Genomic DNA, 23,340 nt, shown 5'->3' on the forward strand with positions numbered 1-23,340 from the left:
CTTAAGGTCATGAGTTTGAGCCCACATTGGGGGTAGAGATTACTTAAAATAAGAAAATAAAATGGTCGATGTGGCAAAGATCATGTGTATTTCACCCCAATTAAAAAAAAATTTAGGGGCACCTGGATGGCTCAGTCAGTTAAGTGTCTGACTTTGACTCAGGTCATGATCTCATGGTTTGTGAGCTCAAGCCCCGCATCAGGCTCTGTGCTGATAGCTTGGACCTGGAGACTGCTTCAGATTCTGTGTGTGTATCTCTCTCTCTGCCCCTCCACCCTCTGTGTGTTAACTTTTAAAAATTTTTTTTCAATTAAAAAGAATTCATTTGATGAGGGCTCATGATTCTCTTAAATTAAGAAATGAAGGCTATTCTATGGGTGAGATATACATTGTAGGTATATTTTCCACAACAACTGGATTATTCTGTTCATACATCATGCAGAATATTTTCCAACTATTAATATATTATTTAAGTTTTTCTGCTTATGATTACATAGTTAAAACTTCTGACTAACCTACAAAATACATTTTGTAAAGTGAACCAGTATAAACCTAAATAAACTTAACACTGGATGTGCTGATACTCAAGAAACTACATCCATATCCTTCATTCTTTTTCAAAGGAAGTATTAGTACTTAGGATGTTTATATGAAATTCTACTCATAACATATAATATATAAACGGTAAACCTGGAATTAATGTAGTCCAAATTTCTCATGAGGAAATTCTGAGTCTGGTATTTTTATCTTTAGGTCACAGTACTGGTTAGTTTCAAAAACAGAGTCAGAATAAAATTGATTTGATTTTCTTTTTCTTTTACTTTTTTTTTATTACTCTTTGTTTTTTAGTTTATTTATTTTGAGAGAGAGAGTGACAGAGCATGCAAATGGGGGAGAGGTAGAGAGAGGGAGAGAGAGAATCCCAAACAGGCTCTGCACTGTCAGAGCAGAGCTCAATGTGGGGCTTGAACCCACCAACCATGAGATCATGACCTGAGCCTAAATTAAGAGTCAGATGCTTAACCAACCGACTAAGTCACCCAGACATCCCTGACTTGATTTTCTATCAAGATTTTTTATATTGTGCCCATGCTTAACAGCCAACAGGTCTATTTCATTTTTATGGTAGATTGATAGTGTTTATGGATAGATATAAATGAATACAGAAAAAAATATATATGTAATTGTATCCCTTTTAGTATTTTTGAGTTTTTAAAAAATAAACATATATACTGAAAAGGACACATCAATAATTTTCACAAAATGACCTATCCATGTACCCAGAGTGCAGATCAAGAAACTATTACCAGTTCTCAGAAGCCTCTCTTGTGCTCAGGAATCTTCTCCTCTACCTGTTCCCATAAGAATTCTCCTTACTCTATCACTATAGATTAGTTTTTTATTCTTATTGAATTTTATATAAATGGAACTTATAGATATCCTCTTTTGAGTTTGGCATTTTGCTCTGTCTTATAGATGTGGATTCATTCATGTTGTTACTTGTAGTTTGTCTGATTCTTGTAAATTTTGTAGTGTAGAATATGCTATTGTGATAATATTCTACAGCTTTTTTTTATCCATTCTGCAGTTGATAGGCGTTTGAGTGGTTTCAATATATAAACTATTAAAATAGTACTCTGATTAATCTGTTTCAAAAATAAAAATATACATACATTGTGAATATTCTAAGTGACAATTTCACAAATCATAGTGAGTGGCATTCATTTCACAGCCTTTATTTTGAAAATTCTCCTTTATCTCTCTATTGCCTATTATGGATAAGGATTTTCTATATTTTAAGAAAGATTCAGAGGTAAAAACTGTGGCCCCCATTTTTAGGATGCTTATAGCTTTACAGGAAAGGCCACATCATGTATACATTTTACAAGTTTGGAGAAGGGTAAGGATTTTGTGATCAGATCTTCAGTTCTGCATTAATGGTTTTTACCTACGAAATTTCAAATTCAGTACTTTTTTTTTTTTTTTTGGCCACTATATTGTACATGGTGCAGGTGTATTAGTTTGTAATGTAAAATCATTTTCTACCATAGCTCAATAAAAGCTTGAAAGCCCTAGCTTTCATGGTAGTAGCAGGAATATTTTTACTTTAGTTTTTTAAATTTTTTAAAAATGTTTATTTATTTTTGAGAGAGAGACACACACAGAGTGTAAGCAGGGAAGGGGCAGAGAGAGAGGGAGACACAGAATCCAAAGCAGGCTCCAGGCTCCGAGCTGTCAGCACAGAGCCCGACGCGGGGGTTGAACTCATGAACTGTGAAATCATGACCTGAGCTGAAGTTGGACACCCAACCGACTGAGCCACCCAGGCATCCCAGGAATTTTTTTTACGTTAATAAATGTTACCAATTCCCCACTGACAAACTAGGGAGGTGAGCAATTATATATTTTAGTTTAGTTTAGTTTTTAGTTTTTATTTAAATTCTAGTTAGTTTACATATAGTGTAATACTAGTTTCAGGTATAAAATTTAGTGATTCTGGGGCACCTGAGTGGCTCAGTTGGTTGGGCTTCCAACTTCTGCCAGGTCATGATCTCACAGCTCGTGGGTTTGAGCCCCGCATCGGGCTCTGTGCTGACAGCTCAGAGCCTGGAGCCTGCTTTGGAATCTGTGTCTCCCTGTCTCTCTGTCCCTCCCTCACTCATGCTCTCTCTCTCTCTCTCTCAAAAATAAATAAGACATTTATTAAAAAAAAAATTAAAATTTAGTGATTCAATGCTTACAACACCTGGTGTTCATCACAAGTAACACTTCTTAATCCCCATCACCTATTTAACCCATCCCCGCCCCCCCCCCCACCTCCCCTCTGATAACTATCAGTTTGTTCTTTATAGTTAAGGGTCTGTTTCTTGATCTGCCATTCTCATTTCTTCTTGTTTGTTTGATTTCTTAAATTCCACATATGAGTGAGATCATAAAAATATGAAATGCTTCACAAATTTGTGTGTCATCCTTGTGCAAGGGCCATGCTAATCTTCTGAGTATTGTTCCAATTTTAGCATATGTGTGGCCAAAGTGAGCACAGGAGGTCAACAGTTAAATATAAAACACTTTTCAGAGTACTTTAAGATTCTGTATTGTTCAGTCCTTGGATAATGTCACTGTGCCTAAAAACCAATATACGTTCAAAAGAAATGCATGTCGGCTATGTAACTGCATATATATGCCAAAAAGGACAATTTTGAAAGAAACACTGTTTCATTACTGTTAGGTATTAACAAAGATTCTCTCCTTGAGCAAACCGTAGCCAGCTTCTCTGAGCCCTTTATCTCAAGTAGGCTCAACTTTTGGACTGTGTATTCATCCTTGCATTGCCCAGTTTCACCAAGAATCCTGTTGAGTCAGTCTAGCACATATCCCTCTAAGCCTTGATGTTTCCTTTTAGTAATTTTCCATCCAGTGACCCCTAGTGTACTCCTTGACCATAAATCCCCACTTGTCCTTGTATTCAACTTGTGGTTGAGCCCAACCTCTTCCTCCTACTGCAGAATCCTCCTTGCAGTAGTCTCTCTTGAATAGTCTTTCTTAATGTTGTTAACAAGTGCCTTGAATAATTATATTCTAGTGGGGCTTTTTTAATAAAAAATATATTCTCCTAGGGAAACCCAATAATCCACCACCTTCTAGTCTCCTTTTCTATTTATATCTTACAAATATAAATAAATATAGATAGAAAATACATAAATACAGTTGAAACTTGAATAACATGAGTTTGTACTGTTTGCATTCACTTATATGCAGATTTTTTTTTGATAAATACAGGAAAGTACTGCAAATATATTTTCTCTTATGATTTTTTAAATAAAATTTTCTTTTTTGTAGCTTACTTCATACTAAGAATACAATATAAAATACATATAACATACAAAATATGTTAATCAGCTGCTTATGTTATCAGTAAGGCTTCAGTCAACATTAGTAGGCAATTAGTAGTTAAATTTTGAGGGAGTCAAAAGTTATATGCTGATTTTCATCTGCACAGGTCAGTACCCAATCCCTGAATTGTCAAGGGTCAACTATATATGAAAATTAATTAAAGAAAACCAGCATAAGGCATCCTCCATATATATGTATATGATTTGGGAAGAGGTAAGGATTTTGTGATTAGATCTTTCCGTTTTACACTAATAATTAACACCACCTGTTGAATTTCAAATTTAATAAAAAAATTTTGGCAATACAGTGTAAACTCTGTAAGGAAAAAGCCTGTGCCAATAGTTGTTACTTCCAAAACACAGTGTAGTACTTGACATATGGTAAGTACTCAACACACTTACTCAGTTTAATCCTTACTTTACAAAGGCATCAAGTATTTTGGGAAAAACATAATAAGAGTAAAAGGGGAGAGACAGAGTCAGTAGAAGCTTAAAGAAGGAAAGGAATTCAAATTTTGGTACCAAATATAATTGGACTACTCTTCTGTTCAGCAGGGTTCACATCTGGTCTTCATGAGGACTTGGTTCTTCCTGACTTTCAAGGAAGTCAGGGCCCTGTTCAGTAAGGAAGTCATAGTTTTATACCCTGTCGGATGTTGGGTTCAGAGGGTCTATGGGTTGATCCGTTCTCCATATGGTTTTATCCATAGTCTCTTTAGGTTAAGTTGTGCTAATAGTCTCTGTTGTCCCTATAGTCATTTTATTTACAGAAATAGGACTCTGGCTTTGCTATTTTTAGCTTCAACCCATTATAGAATTATACCCTTGGGGACCCCTTAACTCAGAAGCCACATCTCTCTTTAAACTGAGTGAGAGCAGATGCGAAATATTGGCTCAGATGGTCCACGCTTTGTTAAAGTAGCTCAAGCCTGCTTTGCCCTATAAATCACTGACTTGGCACCCTTGCATGGGGCTCACCTGAGGGCCATGGCTATTAGCCTATATTAACTCTCCAAAAGCAGTTTCCTGAAGGCATTTACCTGTTATAAAGCCAATTGGAAAGTTGTTCATGTTGAACAGAATACACGGTATAAAATATATCAGTTTTTGGTACTCCAATAAAATTCCTTTTAAAGACTACTTTTTTCATAGACTAGGCATCAACTGAAAAGACCTATATTTAACCTTTAAATTTTTTAAATGCTTATTTATTTTTGAGAGAGAGAGACAGAGTATGAGTGGGGGAAGGGGCAGAGAGAGAGGGAGACACACAATCTGAAGCAGGCTCCAGGCTCTGAGCTGTCAGCACAGACCCCAACGCAGGGCTTGAACTCACCAACCATGAGATCATGACCTGAGCCAAAGTTGAATGCTTAACCGACTGAGCCACTGAGCCACCCAAGCACCCCCTAAATTTAACCTTTATAATCAGAGTTATGATGACTGTTGTGCAAATAAAGAGGCTTTGTCATGCACCACATGTACTAATTTTTGGAGAGATTTATTGGGTAATTTCTATCAATTTCTCTAGACCTGTTCTCCAGGCTTTCTCACCATGAGGTATACCCCACGAGGCTAATCTCTCTAGTCCCCACTAGCTGGTTTTCCATGCTCTCTAGTTTCCATTTGGTTTGACCAATGAGATGCTTTAGGTAGGAGAGGAGAGAATTATGGGTACTTGTTCTCACCCTCCCTCCCTGCCTGGCCACTGTTTGGCAGTAGCTATATCATCTATCTAAAGCCACAGCTCCTGTTGGTGGGTTCTGTTCTATGGCATTTTCTAGGTTCCAATACTGCTCCTTCCTCTTGCACTTTCAGGACTTAGAGTGGTGTGGTAGGCAGAATAATGGTGTCCCCAACATGTTGATGTTCTAATCCCTGAAATTTGTGAATATGAGGCCTTACTTATCAAAAAGGACTTTGAAGATGTGATTAAGCTTAGAGTATGGAGATGAGTGGGTTATCCTGGATTATGTAGGTGGGCCCAATGTAATCACAATCGCCTTTATACATGGGAAGCAGGAGGTTGGAGCTAGAGTTATGAAGAAGGAGTCAGAAGTTGGACTGATATAATTGCTGGCTTTGAAGATGGAAAAGGGCCATCAGCCAAGAAATGCAGGAAGCCTTTAGAACCTGAAAAAAGCAAAGAACCAGTTCTCTCTTAGCACCTCCAAAAGGAACTTGGCCCAGAGAACACCTTTAGGTTAGCCAGCGAGACTACAAACTTTGAGGTATGATCATGAATTTTTGCTGTTCTAGATAACTAAATTTGTGGTAACTTGATGTAATGGCAATAGAAAACTCAGATGATAATGGCTTTCCCATGATACTACATCATCCTTTTATTGGTGGACCTTTGTGAATAATTTCATTAATTTTTCATTTATCCCCTTTGAGTGTGCCATCTTGATTTCTGCTAAGACGCTGTTAAATGCCTATATCTCAGTGCCTGAGATAAATATAGATATTCATTGTATCATTATGTATAACAATACAATTTTCAGAAATTATGTTAAGAAATAACAAATTTTCAGAATATGGACTGGCTAAATAAATTATGGTATTGCTATCTGATATAAAAATAGAACACCAGAAATTGTTTGTTATATATGTACATAAATACATGCATAACTGTGTGAAAAAATCAGGCTACAAAACAGATCTATATACCTATCCTTCTGTTTGTATCTATGTTTATACCTCTATTATGTAGTTAACTAGCTAGCTAGCTAGTGTCTCACTATATAAAGGAAAAATTTAAATGATGATTTTAGTGGTTAACTCTTGCTAGTGGATTAGGATAATTTTTTTTTTTTAGTTTTTCATATTTTTTCAAAACTTCTACAAGGCTTTCATTAGTGTTCAGAGAGAAAGTTCTAAAGCAGTAATGAGCCTTCCTTACATATGGTGGAATGCTTTGTATTACAGAGAAAATCTTTTCTAGTTTCACCCAGTTAGAATAGTAATTTCCTCTACCTACAACTATTTAGTGCAGCTCCATTTTAGTTACTTATATTCTTATCTGACTTCTCTATCATATTAAGGGCATTCTGAAGCAGAGAATGCCTTAAAATTTATTTCTTCCTATACTTACAGTGCCCTATGTGAGGCTCTTGATATGTGTTTACTGAAAGTTTTATATTAAGTTGATTTTACAGATGCTTCATCCAAACTTCTTTGATGAGGGACTTATTTTCAGACCCATAAAAAATACAAGTGACAGAAAAAAATAAGAGGCAAACTCATAGAGCAGGGAGATAGAAGATAACCTGGTTTAAGATGCAAATTTTGCTGAATTATTTATATCAGATTCTTGTTACAGAATTGTTCATTTAAAATTTGTTTACTAAGAGGATTAAATAAATATAAGTACTTAGCTGAGGTAAACATTAGGATAAGGCTACTCAAAAATCCCATCAAATACTGAAAGAAATAAAAGAAAATAGCCTATCATACTTTAGTCAGACTGGAAAGTCTCCATGGACTAGGTAGAATCTTTAATTAGCAACTCTTCAGAAAGTGAACAGAGAAAGGCATTCCAGCAATGTGTCACTGTTTTGGAAAAGACTCAAGGAGGAAATAGGACAAATGAGTCAAGACAACTGTGTGGAAGATATGACAGAGTTTAGGAGGGTCTGAATGTTAGATGATATCAGTAACATTAGCAGAGGAGTGATAGAATTAACATCAGTCAGAAGAGACCAATTACCTTCATTTACATATGAGACTGAGTCTCCCAAGATAGGAATAGTTAGGAACATCCCCAGATGTGACTTGAATTCTCTATCCCAGGCCCAGTGACATTTTGTTTTTCTTTTAATGGCAAGAGTCCTCAATTATGATTGAGTCCTCATGTTGATTTCTTTAAGGATTTTATAAATTAGCTACAAAATAATTTATTGACTTATAAAAATGTACTATATTAAGATGGAACTACACCTTTGTTGATAATGTCACTTATGTTTATTTAGCAATCCCATTACACATTTCCATGTTTTTAAGGGAAATCTTTTTTACTTTTTAAAAGATAGCTACACTTGTGTCTTTATATGTATCATCTATGGTAATTGAAATGATACACTGTTCCACTTGGGAGTAATTATTAGTACTTGGCTCTATTCTTTATATACATGAATTTCCCAAGTATTGCATGTCAGTAAAGATAGGTATTGTTTATTATCTGTTTATTATTCCCACAAAGTGGGAATATGTAGTAATTAACTTCATAAATGATAATCCATATTCTTAAGCAAGATAGACTAAGAAAGATCTCATGCCCTTTCTTTTCTGTGCTGAGGAAAATTATTAACATGCAGTCCTTCTTTGGTATTAACTCAGTTACTCCTTACAACAAAATTATGAGTTATAAAGCCATTATTATCCCCTATTCAGGAATAATAGGTCTTGAGAGGGCCTGGATTTGAACCTAGGTAAACTGAAACAGCCTCTGCTTTTCCATTTTGCTCTAAAAATAAAAAGGGAAAATGTTTATATCCCAAATATGGCAGAAGAAAGTTACAACTGGATTTATAATTGGCCTATGATTTTTATTGTCAGAACTGGTAACAATAAAGCAGTCGTAGCACTTTCTTGATATAATAGAAATAATGAGCCTATACCGAGGAGCCATAGGAAAATCTTTAGTTGTCTATTGTCTCAAGTCCTAAGGGACAAAGGCCAACTCTGGGTCTGGAATTTTTCAGGTAACTGGAGATGTCTTCTTTCAAACAGCATTCTGAAAGCAGCAGGTAACACCGAATAGTGTTTGATCATTACATTAGAAAGAGAATAAAAGAAATGCAAAATTTATCACATTATCTCTTTTACTACATATTCTAAAATTTCTGTCTCATGGCAATAAAATATTCAAAGCGAGGTCAAGATCAAAGAAAGGCATCCTCAAGTTTGGCGGATCCTCAAGTATTAACAGAAAGATAAAGTATTATAGAATTTTACTTCCAAATCCTGAAATGCTCTATGACCCAGTAGAAAGAGCAATGGTCAGATGCCTCTCCCAGGTTTGCCATTAACTGGCTGTGTGACCTTTGGCAATTCAACCAGCACTAAAAAACATAGCAGAGCTTTTGGTCTAGGTCATCCTCCCTTTCTCCTACACATTTGACAAAAATTCATAGTGACAAAGCATACAGACAGCAATTTTTGACACAATCCCCAAAGACTGCATCATTTGGTTAATTTAATTTGACCTTCATCACAGACAAAAATTGTTGCTACTAGTCAGAATAATATGAGACTTAAAAAGGGGGCTGAAGGCCATACAATGAATACGCACTCAGCTAAATATAAGGGCATTGAGTTAGACAGAAAACAAGACCTAAGTGAAATTGTTTTTTAAACATGTCTAGAAGGTGAGAAAGATGTCTAAATTGGATGCAGGCAGCCATGAAAAGCCAAGAGAATGACAGGCAGAGGAAGGTTAGGGCAGCTGTGCTTGCAAAGGATTATGCTACTTTCTTTTGAGAATTTCAGAGGACTTCAATAAAATATGACACTGTCTCTGGAGCATATCTCCCTATGTTTTTAAGTTTGGGGGTACAGGGAAAGGTTCTTTGGCCTTAAAAGTAATCTGTAAGACTTCTTCAATAAGAGACTCTCAGATTTTTATAGTTTAAAGGAATGTTTGCAATACAAATACTCTTTAAGAATGAAACCTCATGCTGCAGAGTCACATTAAGACATATGTGAGTATTGTTGGATATTTTTAAAGACAGCTTATATGATGGAGGTGGGAGGATCATGATGGCAGAATATCGGAGGCCCTGGAAGTGAAAGAAGACATTTTGATCATTTGTTGAGTGTCACTACATGAGGTGGCATTATTATACCTTTTAGCTGATAAAATGGAGGATTATAAAGGATGAATTAATAACTGTCAAACAACAGGCAAATGGTAAAGTCGGGATCCCAATTATGTTTGACACCAGTGTCCGTATTCTTAACCACACCACAAGTTTGGAGGTACAGAAGGCTTGAGCTTTACTTACTTGGTGTTATTACTTCCTTCCATTTCCATTTCACACCTCAAATATATCTCTTAATTTCTTCGAAGTGAGGAGCATCACCATGCATAATATGATCACACTGCTCACAAATAAAGCTCACATAAAAGGAAAGCAGCATTGGGGAATGCTACTGGAGAGAAGTCAAGGTCTTCACGACAAACAAGTCCAACCAGACCACTGACATGCCACCATCAATTAGAATGCAGCATTTTTATTGGAAAAATCCACATATTAGGCAATTCCCTTTGTGAAAAGGTTTTGAAATACACAGATGGGGAGCAGCTAATAAGATTATATATAACATATATTCATACTGCCAGTACTATGCATACATTGGAAAGCTAGCTTTTTTTTTGCGTGTCCCCATTACAGAATACATTTCAAGTTGACAATAATGTGTTTCTCACCATTGAAAATTTGCCGACAACTCTCCTAAAGAGTCAACATTAAATTGTTAACAATTCAAAACATGAAAATAATTTTATTTACATGTCTTTGAGGTTATATATGAGAGTACTGATATATTAAAGATTTGTAAAATTGGCAGCTAGATGTGTTTCAAGATTCATCCAGATGACTCAATGAGGACTTCACATAGCTTTATAACAAAGCCACTCTTTCTTTTCTACTCTTTTTAGATTATCTATCAAGTTATACTGGCTATGATTGAATTCTGACTTTAAGAAATGGTTGCTATAAAGAAGAACTGACAAAGGGTGTTATTTTAGAAAAAAGGGGATTCAGGATGAGTACTTAAAGGTGGAGCTCAACTCATCATGTTTGAAGTCTGGGACAACCACTTCATGTGATTATCATTTAGTTGAAAGAAGCCACAGTCATAGGTTCAACCTCCATGTAAGTCATTCATTTCTTGTTTTATTTTTAGAAGTTAATTTTCAGTGCATTTTTTTTTTTTTTTTACAGAGCATAGAAAACATTCTGAACACTAGTCAGGTATGATTCCTGATCTTGCCTGTCCTATGTCTTCAAGTGGAATTGTGGATGGGTCAAAGCTAACTCATCCCCAAACCTGGAAAAAAATACACAAACTCTAATTATGCCCTAGTAGACTCATTTTTTTTTTTTTTGCATAAACATATGACTTAAGTATTATTTTAAAAGGAGTGTGGACTTTGGCTATTGTTCATTATCAAAAGTTTATTTTAGGCAAAGTTCTTTGGATCCTTTTGTTCATTTTCACAAGATCAAGTATCACTTGACCATGCCTATGTTCAAAAGATGAGTCACTGGTTGCAGGCCAGCTCAGAGAGATTCACAGAAGCATATGAAGCCAATTTACTTCAAACCCTATCTGTTGAGCACCAACTATGTGCTAGGCACTATATAAGGTGCTGAGGACCCAAAGAGGAAATGACAAGGATTCTGCCCACAAGGCACTCACAATCACTAGAAGCAGATCTTGAGATGGAGAATAAGTTCTGTTATAATCTATCAACCTAAAAGGAAGAAAAAATAGCGGCAAGCACATACAATTACTTTATACTCTATGAAATTGGGCATATTTAGAAGTGGCAAATGTCAATTATTCAGTCTATATTTTACTTAAAGTGTTCTAATCTGTCCTACAAGGAAAAGAAAAAAAAAAAAAGCTGTTTGAATCTTCATGCGTGAGGGAGAAGGTAGAGAAAATTCCTCCCTCCAATTCCAAACCCAAACCCTTATCGTTACATTCATGATTCTTTTATTGCCCAAAGACACAGAATAAAAGACAATGCTTTGTGATGTTAACTTCATTCCATTTATTTTGGTTCTAAAGAGATGCATGCATTAAACTTGAAGCATTCTACGTTATTGAAATATTTACATCATTGTACATGTGATGTGGAGGAAAATTTCTTGCTATCTTGGGATAGAGGTGTAATAGATTTCTAGTCTAGGCTCTTATATTTAAAGTGACTTGTGATTTTTCTCAAATGAAGGAGATATTCTACTGGGATAAAATTTACCACAACCTGCCCCCAAATGAACATAGGGTGCAGTTTTGGACATTTTGCATCTAATTGTATTTTGAATTGATTAAGGACACCACCACTGTAAACAGTCATGGCTTTCACTATTTCAGTTGTTGTAGCTGAAAGGTATCTTGTTGATTTCAGTGTTCTTGCTCTAATTTCACTCTGCCTTGCAGGTTTGAAACACAGCAAACATTAGAGTTCAAATTACACTTACCACAGGAGAGTTGGGCGCAAACAATATAACATTAATACAATTTAGCAGGTTAGAACATAGAAACAAATTCAAATTATCATAAACCACACAGGGGATTATTTAAGTGGACTTTAGAAAGGACATCTCCTCTCCATGAGATTTAGTGAATAAGACCCACATCAATAAAACCCATACCTCTTTCACAGGTAAAGGTAGGAAACCCAATAAACCAGATTGAACAAGCAGAAGGCAGTGGGGAAGAAGATCCGTGCATATGAGTCCATTTTGGCGATACGGATATGTATCCTCCCATGTCTCCAAGCTCCTGTTCGGCAATCTTCAAAACAGCAGAAAAAACTGGCACAGTCCTTGCCATCGAGACACTCATACCCATATTCTTCATCTCTCTCTTGAAGGTGAGTGGCATTGTTCATTTGAATGGTTGCTGATCTTGGGCGGATATCAATGGTAGGGGCCTGAGACAAGGGTAGGGAAGAAGAATTAGATATACTTGATAAATCCTAGATTAAGTCTCCACAATGTCACCAATGTGAATGATGAATCTGAAAATGAGTACTCAGGAAATTGCTATGACATCGTGATCTACAATGGTAAAATTGAACTTAGAAGGATAGCACATTTGCAGATTTCAAATTTTGAGCTTAAGCAGTGCAGCTGAAAATAATACCATCAAGCTAATAGCTATAGCAAGAAGATTGAACACCAAAAGAACTCAAAGTTTAAAGATTTAAATCAAACAACTACATGGAATCTTAGTCTAGTAAATATTAGATGTGAGATTGGTTACATGAAGGCATTTAATGGTGTTGCATGTGAGTAGAACAGAGAAATAAAATGCATTAATTTTGAACTCAAATTTTGTGTCATGCTTACCTATAGGCAAATGGTAAACCCCATTACACTGAGCAAAGTATAATGTACTAAATGCTATTAAAAGAAAATGTTAAAATATATACAAATGTAGGAGTTTCCTAAGTATAGGCCACAAATGGTATGGCTTATGTTTTAAAGACATATAGTGCTTTGTCTAACATTTACCATCTAGAAGCTTTAGAACATCAGCAATGTTTACCTATATGTGAGTCAACATTCAGAAAAAAAAAATGCTACCACCTTTTTAGCATTTGAGAAGAAACTAATATCAATAAACTGAATGATAATTTGATCTTTGCTGTCATATTAATTATGAAATAACTATAAATCTCAATGATTAATTTAATTTGGAGGAGTTTGTTTTGGATATTATAAACACAAATCCCAGTGTCTCTGAGAAAATTATCAGAATTCAACTGGGAAAAGAAATATCATTGCAGTATTGCATGATAGAGCCAAAAGGCCCCTGGATTATTCTAGAGGAAAGGGATGGATATTTTAACTTAAAGCATTTCAAAGAGTATTATTTTTATAAAACTGAGAGGTAGGGTTCAGACCAATGGAGATTATTAAATTTACTTAACAAAAAACAAATCTTATTTTGAATTCAGATTTACAGAGTTACATTTTAAGAACATATATAGTATATATGTTAGGTGCTGTCAGTGAAATTGGATCCTATTTTTATCTGGGAAGAGAGGATAAGTTTTGGTTTTGATGTTTAAAGAGGCCCTCTTTTCTAAGGACATCTCATAGAGTTTGCAGCTTTTGAGCTTTCTATAGGGTCAACACTTCTGTGAATTAGTGTAGGGTTGATGACTCAACTCTGGACATCTATAAAGCTTTCTTCATCTCAAAGCCCTTATCTTTAGTAGAATGCTTAAAGGTCTACTCACTAAAAAACAAAAGAAGTCGAAACACCATGTAAGCGTTAATAATTAAATTCAGCAGTTGCATGCAGTGAATTTTCATTCCAAAAACATTATACCTTGAAGGAAAACATCCGAAGAAGCTTTGGGTTTGTAGACAGAAAAGAGAATTGCATTTTTTTTTTTAATTAAAAGAAGGAAAAAAAGAAAAGAAAAAGACAAAATAAGACAAATTAAAAATACATTTTAAAAACATAGTAAGTAAAATGAACTGAAATTATAAACACAGAAGGACAATTCTGAACTTGGAATAAAGTATATGCCTAACGTTGGAAAATGGAATTTGGGGATTTTAATAAATTAATCCACAATTACTTAACTATAAAAGCCAGTGTTGTCCACTTGTGAGGAAGCTTTCCATAGCCTGGCTTCCCTGTATAGAAGTATTGTGATTTTTATTTTCTAATTATTGTCAAAGAAGCCTTAATAGGTAAGTCTTAATAGAATGAACCAAAGAGCATATTAAATGGAAAAATAAGGTTTCAGCTTTTCCTTCACAGCTTAGTCTTTTTCTTGTTTTGATAAATCACTTGATTGTCTTAAAATAGGGAAGTCCATGAATTCTCAGATAATTTAATTTTTTTTCAGTTTCTTTAATCTCCTCTGCAATCATATAGCTGTTAGGGCATAAAGGCTTTTTCCGAAGGACTCTTGTTTAAAAGCACACCCTCACATCCTTATCAATGCTGGAAGGTAATAATGCTGAATGGTATAGAACTCTATTCTTGGGAAAAATAATGGAAAGTGAAGAATGGGGAGAAATAATAATTTAAAAAAATACAACAACAAAAATAAAATAAGGTTAGAAAAAATGCAAAGACAAAACAAAAAGGGAAGGAAAGGACTGCATAAAGCTTAGTGAATAGTTGGGAAATTAAGGATAAGCATTTCTTTTTGTTTTAATTACCAAGAATAATGATGATTTTTTTCTTTACCTGTTGCAAATTGTTACATTCAAGTAAATATATGCCATTTGTAGAATCTCACCAGGTTTCCTGGAGATCCATCAGGATACAACCTAGAATCAGCTATATTTCCTCATTATAATTTAGTTCCCCCTAAGTTGGTGGGCCAGATAACTAGCCACTATCAAGGCCCTCATGGCCCTTACATCAGACAAGGAAGGGCTATACACTGAGGAAGCTAGGGTGACTTCCTTTGCCCCCGACTTAGAAGGGAATGGACCTTAACTTCCACAGGGCTTCCTATGAGCCAGCCGGCCACATTCAGGTACATAAATGGGTATACTTGCTCTCTTCAACATCCATATTAAAAGATAATTGCTTTAGGCTTGTTTATCTGTGCCTTTTTATTTAAAGTTTGATGGCAAGGTGAAGTCATCCTACCTTTTTCCAAATCATTGAAATCAATCCTTGTTGGTAAGTGTATAAATCATCAACATCAACCATCGTCATCATCAACTATTAAAGGTAAGGACTTCCATTTGTAAGGTACCATGTAATGCTTTTTACCTTCATTGCCACAGTAGCCCTTTGAGGTAATTATTATAAAAAATACATATTTTGTATATGAGTAAACAAAGACACTCAGGGGCTAAGTAACTTGCCCAAACAATAGAGTATCATTTCATTTAAAAACAAAATGATATACATTTTGGTATGAAACCAATAGTAGTACTCTGGTGGTAACATGCACAGAGACAATTACTTGCAAAAATGTGGTGATCTTTGAAGTTTCAAGAACATTATGGCTTCCTAGTGGAAAGCCTTGAATGAAAATGTTATTTTAAAATAACAATAACTTAAGAATGTTATTGTAAGGAACAGAAAGGTGACAATCAATAGAAAATAAATGCAGGTGTCAGCAATATTTATAATTCCCATGAAATGAAAAGAGTGGGAGTCTTCCTTCATGAATCAGGTCTCTCCCAAATAACTAATGACCAAAATGAATTCTTATGTCCTAGCCAAACTCATACATTCTGTTTTCATTTTGGAACCCAAATCACTGAGGTTTAGTCTGCAGACAGACTAAGACCCAACAAAAACAAAACTAGGTGGGCTTCTACATAAAAATCTCCATGATCCCAATGGGAAATGATACATACAGGGTTTTTCTTCTTTTTGTCTTTATCCTTGCTTGGTTTCCGGTTGCTGACAAAATAATGCAGGGTGCCATACTCCACCAAAGCAGAGAAGACAAAGATGAAGCAAACAGATACAAAGAGATCCATTGCTGTGACATAGGAGACCTTGGGGAGTGACTTCCGGGCAATAGTGCTGAGGGTGGTCATTGTCAGGACAGTGGTGATACCTGAAGAAAGGTACAGTAAAACAGACCATGTGACCTTATCAGCAAGTTGGGTAACTGAGTCACTACTGAAACAAAATTTGTTTTGTGACTGCTGATAAGCAACCTCAATAAGGGAAAGGAGGCGCAGGTGTAATCCATTCGCTCTGCCCACAAATATTTATTGCCTGCCTACCATGTATCAGTTACTATGACAAGCACTGAGTATATGCTGAAAAATAAGATGAACATGTTCCCTGAGCGTATGTACCTTACATTTTAGTGACAAAGAACACTATATATCAAGTGAGCAAAGAAAAGTATAATTACAAATTATGGTTCATGCCATGGATAACAGCATAGGTGTTGAAAACCTAGTTAGATGGAATGCTAAGGAAAGGCATCTTTGAAGAGGTGATAGTTAAGGAGCTTAAAAAGTTAGAAGACACCAACTTTTAGCTAATTGCAGAGTAAAAGGAAGATATTGAGGAAGGGACACTATGTCTTTTTTAAAAAAAAATAGAATACCTAGCATCTGGGGAGAGGGAGGGGTGTCAAGGTGATACTGGGATAACAGAAGTTGTATCATGCATAGCATGCAAAGGAGTTTGCATTTCATTTAAAATACAACAGAATCCATTAAATGCTGTTAAATAGAGGAGATGTGCTAAGTGACACGTTCTGATTAATGAGTTTTTTAAAGGATATGATATAGAAAGAAGATGGTGGAGTAGAAGAATCATGAGTTCACCAACCTCACAGATATACCAAGGTGTAACAACTACCTATATTGCAACTCACTCTGAAAATGACCTGAAGATTGGCAGAACAGATCTTCTCTAACAGCTAAAGTAATAAAAAGAAGGCTACATCAAGAAGGGTAAGAGGAACAGAGATATGTTGAGGAACTTAACTGCTGCAGCTACCAAGAAGTAGGAGGGACATCAGAAGCATGGAGGAACAATGGGATCAAGCCCCATACTGGGCCCCCCAGCCCTGGGCTCCTACACTTGAGATGAGTCGCTATGTCTGGTTTTAAAAATCAGCAGGGCTTGGGGCAGCTGGATGGCTCAGTCAGTTAAGTGTCTGACTCTTGATTTTGGCTCAGGTCATGATCTCACAATTGTGAGATAAGAGACCCATGTTGGGCTCCATGCTGAGCATATAGCCTACTTGGGATTTCTCTCTCTCTCTCTCTGCTTCTGCCCCACTTGTGAACACTCTCTCTCAAAATAAAAGTAAATAAACATTTTTTTAAAAAATCAGCATGGCTTAACTCCAGGAGAGCAGGAAGGTTATAAGGACACCAAGTCTTGACTTTTAAAAAGCCAGCACTGAAGAAGCAGTAAGAAAAGTGCCAACTTTTCAAACACAGAAGAACCAGTTTGAAAAGGATATTTATGACTGATTTTCAAATATGTGCCAGAGGGTCAGAAATCTGCAGAAGCTTTCTCCAGGAAAAGAGGTACTGACAGGTGCCATTTTTCTTGGCATGCTTCAGCCTAGATGTCTGGATGCTTGCAAGGGCCATTTCTGAAATTCTCTTCTTTGTGAGCAGCACTTGCACCACCCCCTCATTCCTCAATAGGTCCATCCCACATAATCCACCTGCCTCAGCAGGCACCCCTCCAAAGTGACTGCTGTCCTGACATAACCAGCCAGGTAGCCTCAGTTGGGACCAGTGACCCCTCAAAGAGTCTATTGCCCATATAAACAGGCCTCTCCGCTAGCTGTGTGAGGGGCAGACCCCACCCACCAATGTGTCCACAGCAGTACAGCCACAACAGGAAGATGCACACACAGGGGATATCTCTGGGGCACCTGGCTCTGGAAACAAAGGTATATTATGCTGTGGGGCACCACGGGATGCCTTCACCATAAAGCCACTAATTTCAAGATCAGATATAGCTGACCTACCTGATACATAAAAACAGAGAGTTACACAAAATGAGGGGACAGAGGAATATGTTCCAAACAAAAAAAAAAAAACAAGACAAAACCACAGAAAAAGAGCTAAACAAAATGGAGATAAGCAAAATCCCTGGAAAAGAGTTCAAAGTAATGGTCACATGCCTTGAGAGGTGGGTGAGTGAACACAATGAGAACAACAACAAAAAAATAGAAAATATAATGAACTAGTCAGGGCATATAATAACTGTAATTAAAAATGCACTAGAAGGAATCAACAGAAGATTTGAGGATGCAGAAGAATGGATGAGTGAACTGGGAGACAGGGTAATGGAAAGCACCCAAGCTGAATAGCAAAAAGAAAAAAGAATTTGAAAAAATGAGAATAGGTTAAGGGATCTCTGAGACAACACAAGCATACTAACATTTGCATTATAGAGGTCCCAGAGGAGAAGAGAGAAAGAAGGGAATAGAAACTTATTTGAAGAAATGACAGCTAAAAACTTCCCTAATCTGGGAAAGAAAAATGACATCCAAGTCCAGGAAGTCCCAAGCAAATCCAAGGAGGTCCACACCATGACACATAATTAAAATGGCAGAATTTAAGACAAGAAAACAGCAAGAGCGGGGCAAACAGTTACCTAACAGGCAAAACCCTCTAAAGTCCTCAGCTAATTTTTTCAGCTGAGACTTTGCAGGCCAGAAGGGAGTAGCATGATATTAAAGTGCTGAAAGGAAAAACCTATAAACAACAATACTCCATCAGAAAAGGCTGGTATGTAGAAGGAAAGAGAGTTTCCTAGACAAATGAAAGTTACAGGATTTCATCACCACTAAACTGGCCTTACAGGAAATGTAAAAGGAACTTCTTAAGTGGAAAATAAAAGGCTATACCTAGAGGAAAATTATGAAAGAAAGAAAAATCTCAATGGCAAAAGCAAATATACATTAAAGTTAGCAAATTAATCATTGAGCTAGTATGAAGGTTAAAATGCAAAATTAGTATAATCAGCTATATCTACAGAAATTAGTCAAGGAATACATAAAATAAAAAGATGTTAAATATGACATCATATACATAAACATGGAGAGTAAAAATGTAGTGTTTCAGAATGTATTTGGACTTAAGCTGCCACCAACTTAATACAGACTACTATATACTTAGGATGTTATATATGGACCTCATGGTAATCACAAACTAAAAACTTAAAATAGATGCACCTTCAAAAAATAAAGAGAAAATAATTGAAGCATAACACTAAAGAAGGTCATCAAACTATGAGGGAAGAGAGCAAAAGAAGATAGAAGTATAGGGGCACCTGGGTGGCTCAGTTGGTAAGCATCTGACTTCAGCACAGGTCATGATCTCACAGTTCATGGGTTCAAGCACTATGTCTAGCTCTGTACTGACAGCTCAGAGCCTGGAGCCTGTTTTGGATTCTGTGTCTCCCTCCCCTGCTCATGCTCTGTCTCTCTCAAAAATAAACATTTAAAAATATTATTACTTAAATTTTTTTTAATGTTTATTTTTGAGAGAGAGGGAGTGGGTGATGGCAGAGAGAAAGACACACACACAATCCAAAGCAGGCTCCAGGCTCCCGGGTATCAGCACAGAGCCCAACGTGGAGCCCAAACTCACAAGCCATGAGATCATGACCTGAGCCAAAGTAAGATGCTTAACCAACAGAGCCACACAGGCGTCCCTAAAACAAAATTAAAACAAAACAAAACTATAAAACAATGAGAAGACAATAATTAAAAATGGCAATAAATACATACCTACTGATAATTACTTTAAATGTAAATGGACTAAATGCTTCAATCAAAAGACAGAGTGACTGAATGTATTAAAAAAAAAAACAAGACCATCTTTATGCTGCCTAAAAGAGACTCACTTCAGACCTAAAGACACATACAGACTGAAAGTGAAGGGATAGAAAAAGATATTTCATGAAAAGGAAAGTAGGAAAAACTGGGATGGCAATACTTTTTTTCCAGACAAAATAGACTTTAAGGCAAAGGCTGTAACAAGACAAAGAAGGGCATTACATATAATAAAAAGACCAATGCAACAAGAGGGCATAACACTTGTAAATATCTACACACACCCAACATAGGAGCACCTAAACATATAAATATTAACAGACATAAAGGGAAGAAATTGTCAGTAATACAATAATAATAAGGGACTTTAAAAGCCCATTTACATCAACGGATAGATCATTCAGATGGAAAATCATTAGAGGAACAGTGGCTTTAAATGACATATTAGACCAAATGGACTTATATACACAGAAAAATCCATCCCAAAACAGCAGAATACACATCCTTTTCAAGTGCACATGGAACATTCTCTAGGGATAGAACACACATTGTACCACAAAACAAGTCTTAATAAATTTAAGAACCACAATTATATGAAAGTAGAGATTGGGACACCTGGGTGGCTCAGTTGGTTAAGCATCCAACTTGGGCTCAGGTCATGATCTCACGGTTTGTGAATTTGAGCCCTGCATGAAACTCTCAGCTGTCAGCACAAAGCCTGCTTGGATCCTCTGTCCCGCTCTCTCTCTCTCTCTGTCCCTCCCCTGCTAGTTCTCTCTTTCCCAAAAATAAAAAAACTTAAAAAAATATAAAAAAATAAAGTAGAAGTCAATTATAAGAAAAGAACTGGAAGAAACACAAAGACAGCCCACTGCTAAAGAACAAATGAGTCAAGAAAGAAATCAAAGAGGAAATAAAAAAATACCTAGAGACAAATGAAAATAGAAATAATACGGTTCAGAATCTTTGGGAGACAGCAAAAGCAGTTCTGTGAGGGAAGTTTATAGCAATACAGGCCTACATCAAGAAACAAGAAAAATCTCAAGTAAAACTTAATCTCAAATCTAGCTTTACACCTCAAGGAATTAGAAACAGAAGAATGAAGCCTAAGGTTAGTAGAAGGATGGAAATGATAAAGATCAGAGTAGAAATAAATGAAATAGAGACAAAAGGAAAAGAAACTAAAACTTGTTCTTTTAAAAGATAAAATCGAGAAATCTTTAGTAAGACTAATCAAGAAAAAAAGAGAAAGGACTCAAAGTCAGAACTGAAAGAGAAGTTATAACTGATAAGACAGAGATATAAAAAATAACGGACTATTTTGAAAAATGTGTGCCAAAAAAATGGATAGCCTAGAAGAAATGGATAAATTCCTAGAAATTTACAATCATCTAAGACTGACTCAGGATGAATTTTTTTAAAAAATGAGCAGGCTAATGGGGCACCTGGGTGGCTCAGTTGATTAAGCATCCGACTTTGGCTCACATCATGATCTCACAGTTCGTGAGTTTGAGCCCTGTGTCAGGCTCTGTGCTGATAGCTCAGCCCCTCCCCAGCTCACACTCTCTCTCCCTCTCTCAAAAATAAACATTAATTTTTTTTAAATTTGAAAAATGAACAGGCTAATTACTAGTAATGAAATTGATTTGGTATTCAAAAAAAAAAAACAAACAAAAGTCTGAGACTAGATGGCTTCACAGATGAATTCTACCAAACACTTGAAGATGACTTCATGCCTATTCCTCTCAAACTATTCAAAAAATGGAAGAGAAGAGAATGCTCCAAATTCATTTTATAAGGCATTACCCTCATAACAAAACCAGAAAAGACACTACAAAAGAGAGAGAAAGAAAATTGCAGACCAATATTCCTGATAAATATAGATGCAAAAATTCTCAACAAAATGTTAGCAAACTGAGTTTAACAATAAATTAAAAGGATCATTCAATACTATTAAGTGATATTTATTCCAGGGATGTGAGGATGGTTCAGTATGTGCAAATCAATCAATGTGATGCACTACATTAACAAAATGAAAGATAAAAATCATTTTAAAAAATCATATCATCTCAATAGATGCAGAAAGGCATTTGACAAAATTCAACATCCATTCATGATAAAAACTCTCAACGAAATGTGTATAGAAGGAATGTACCTCAACATAATAAAGGCCATATATGAAAAACCCACAGCCAACACCGTAATGGTGAAAAGCTGAAGAATAAGACAAGGATGTCCACTCTCACCACGTTTATTTAACATAGTATCAGAAGTCGTAGCTATAACAATCAGATAAGAAAAAGAAATAAATGGGGGCACCTGGGTGGCTTAGTCAGTTAAGCATCTGACTTCAGCTCAGGTCATGATCTCACGGTCCGTGAGTTTGAGCCCCATGTTGGGCTCTGTGCTTACAGCCTAGAGCCTGGAGTCTGCTTCAGATTCTGTGCCTTCCTCTCTCTCTGCCCCTCCCCTGCTCACGCTCTCTTTCTCTCTCTCAAAAATAAACATTAAAAAAAAAAGATTAAAAAAAATTTTTTAAAAAGAAAAAGAAATAAATGGTGTCTGAATTGGTAAGGAATAGGTAAAACTGTTAACTATTTGCAGATGGTATGATACTACATACAAAAAACCCTAAAGACTCTACCACAAATCCTTTTAATTGCATCAAAAATAATAAAATACTTAGGAATAAATTTAACCAAGGAAGTGAAAGACCTGACTCTGAAAATGATTATAAATTGAAGACAGCACAAACAAGTGGATAGAACATTCTCATGATTTGGAACATCTAATATTGTTAAAATGTCCCTATTACCCAAAGCAATCTACAGATTCAGTGCAATTTCTGTCAAAATAACAAAAGCATTTTTCCCAATCTTACAATTGTGTGGAGCCATACAACATCTTTCATAGCCAAAGCAATCTTGATGAAAGGCAAAGTTGGAGGTATCACAATCCCAGGCTTGAAACAATACCATGAAGCTGTAGTAGTCAAGAGTATGGTACTGGCACAAAAACAGACACATAGACAAATGGATCAGAAGAAAAGAGCCCAGAAATGAATCCATGCATATATGGCCAATTAATCTACAAGACAGGAGGCAAGAATATGCAATGAGAAAAAGAAAATCTCTTTGATAAATAGTGTTGGGAAAACTGGACAGCTATGTGAAAAATAATGCAACTGGATCACTTTCCCGCATCATCTACAAAAATAGACTCAAAATGGATGAAAGATCTAATGTAAGACCTGAAACCATAAAACTCCTAAAAGAAAACATAGCTGGTAAACTCATGGACCTCAGCCTTTGCAATATTTTTTTTCTGAATATGTCTCTCCAGGCAGGGAAAACAAAAGAAACAGTAAACAATTGGGACTATATCAAACTAAAAACCTTTGGCATAGCAAAGGAAACCATCAAGAAAACAAAAAGGCAACCTACAGAATGG

The 23,340-nt window shown here is 36.0% G+C and overlaps 1 protein-coding gene and 1 non-coding gene across 3 annotated transcripts in view; both read right to left on the minus strand.

Annotated features, from left to right (window-relative positions):
• Positions 1 to 2,934: 2,934 nt before the first annotated feature.
• On the minus strand, positions 2,935 to 3,041 carry LOC115526189. The gene has a single exon (XR_003972570.1). It is a non-coding gene; the product is annotated as a U6 spliceosomal RNA (small nuclear RNA).
• Positions 3,042 to 11,064: 8,023 nt separating this feature from the next.
• Positions 11,065 to 23,340, minus strand: part of GABRG2 (gamma-aminobutyric acid type A receptor subunit gamma2) — a 114,096-nt gene continuing 101,820 nt past the window's right edge. The window contains exons 8-10 of one of the 2 annotated variants that reach the window (XM_030327997.1): positions 15,977 to 16,182; positions 13,968 to 13,991; positions 11,065 to 12,561 (exon numbers count right to left, since the gene is read on the minus strand). In XM_030327997.1, the coding sequence (XP_030183857.1) occupies positions 12,286 to 12,561; positions 13,968 to 13,991; positions 15,977 to 16,182 (506 nt within the window). In that variant the 3' untranslated portion in view covers positions 11,065 to 12,285. The remainder of the gene's footprint in view (positions 12,562 to 13,967; positions 13,992 to 15,976; positions 16,183 to 23,340) is intronic. The other variant, XM_030328007.1, reaches the window with a different exon arrangement.

This window comes from Lynx canadensis, chromosome A1, assembly GCF_007474595.2.
Source record: "Lynx canadensis isolate LIC74 chromosome A1, mLynCan4.pri.v2, whole genome shotgun sequence".
NCBI lineage: Eukaryota > Metazoa > Chordata > Mammalia > Carnivora > Felidae > Lynx > Lynx canadensis.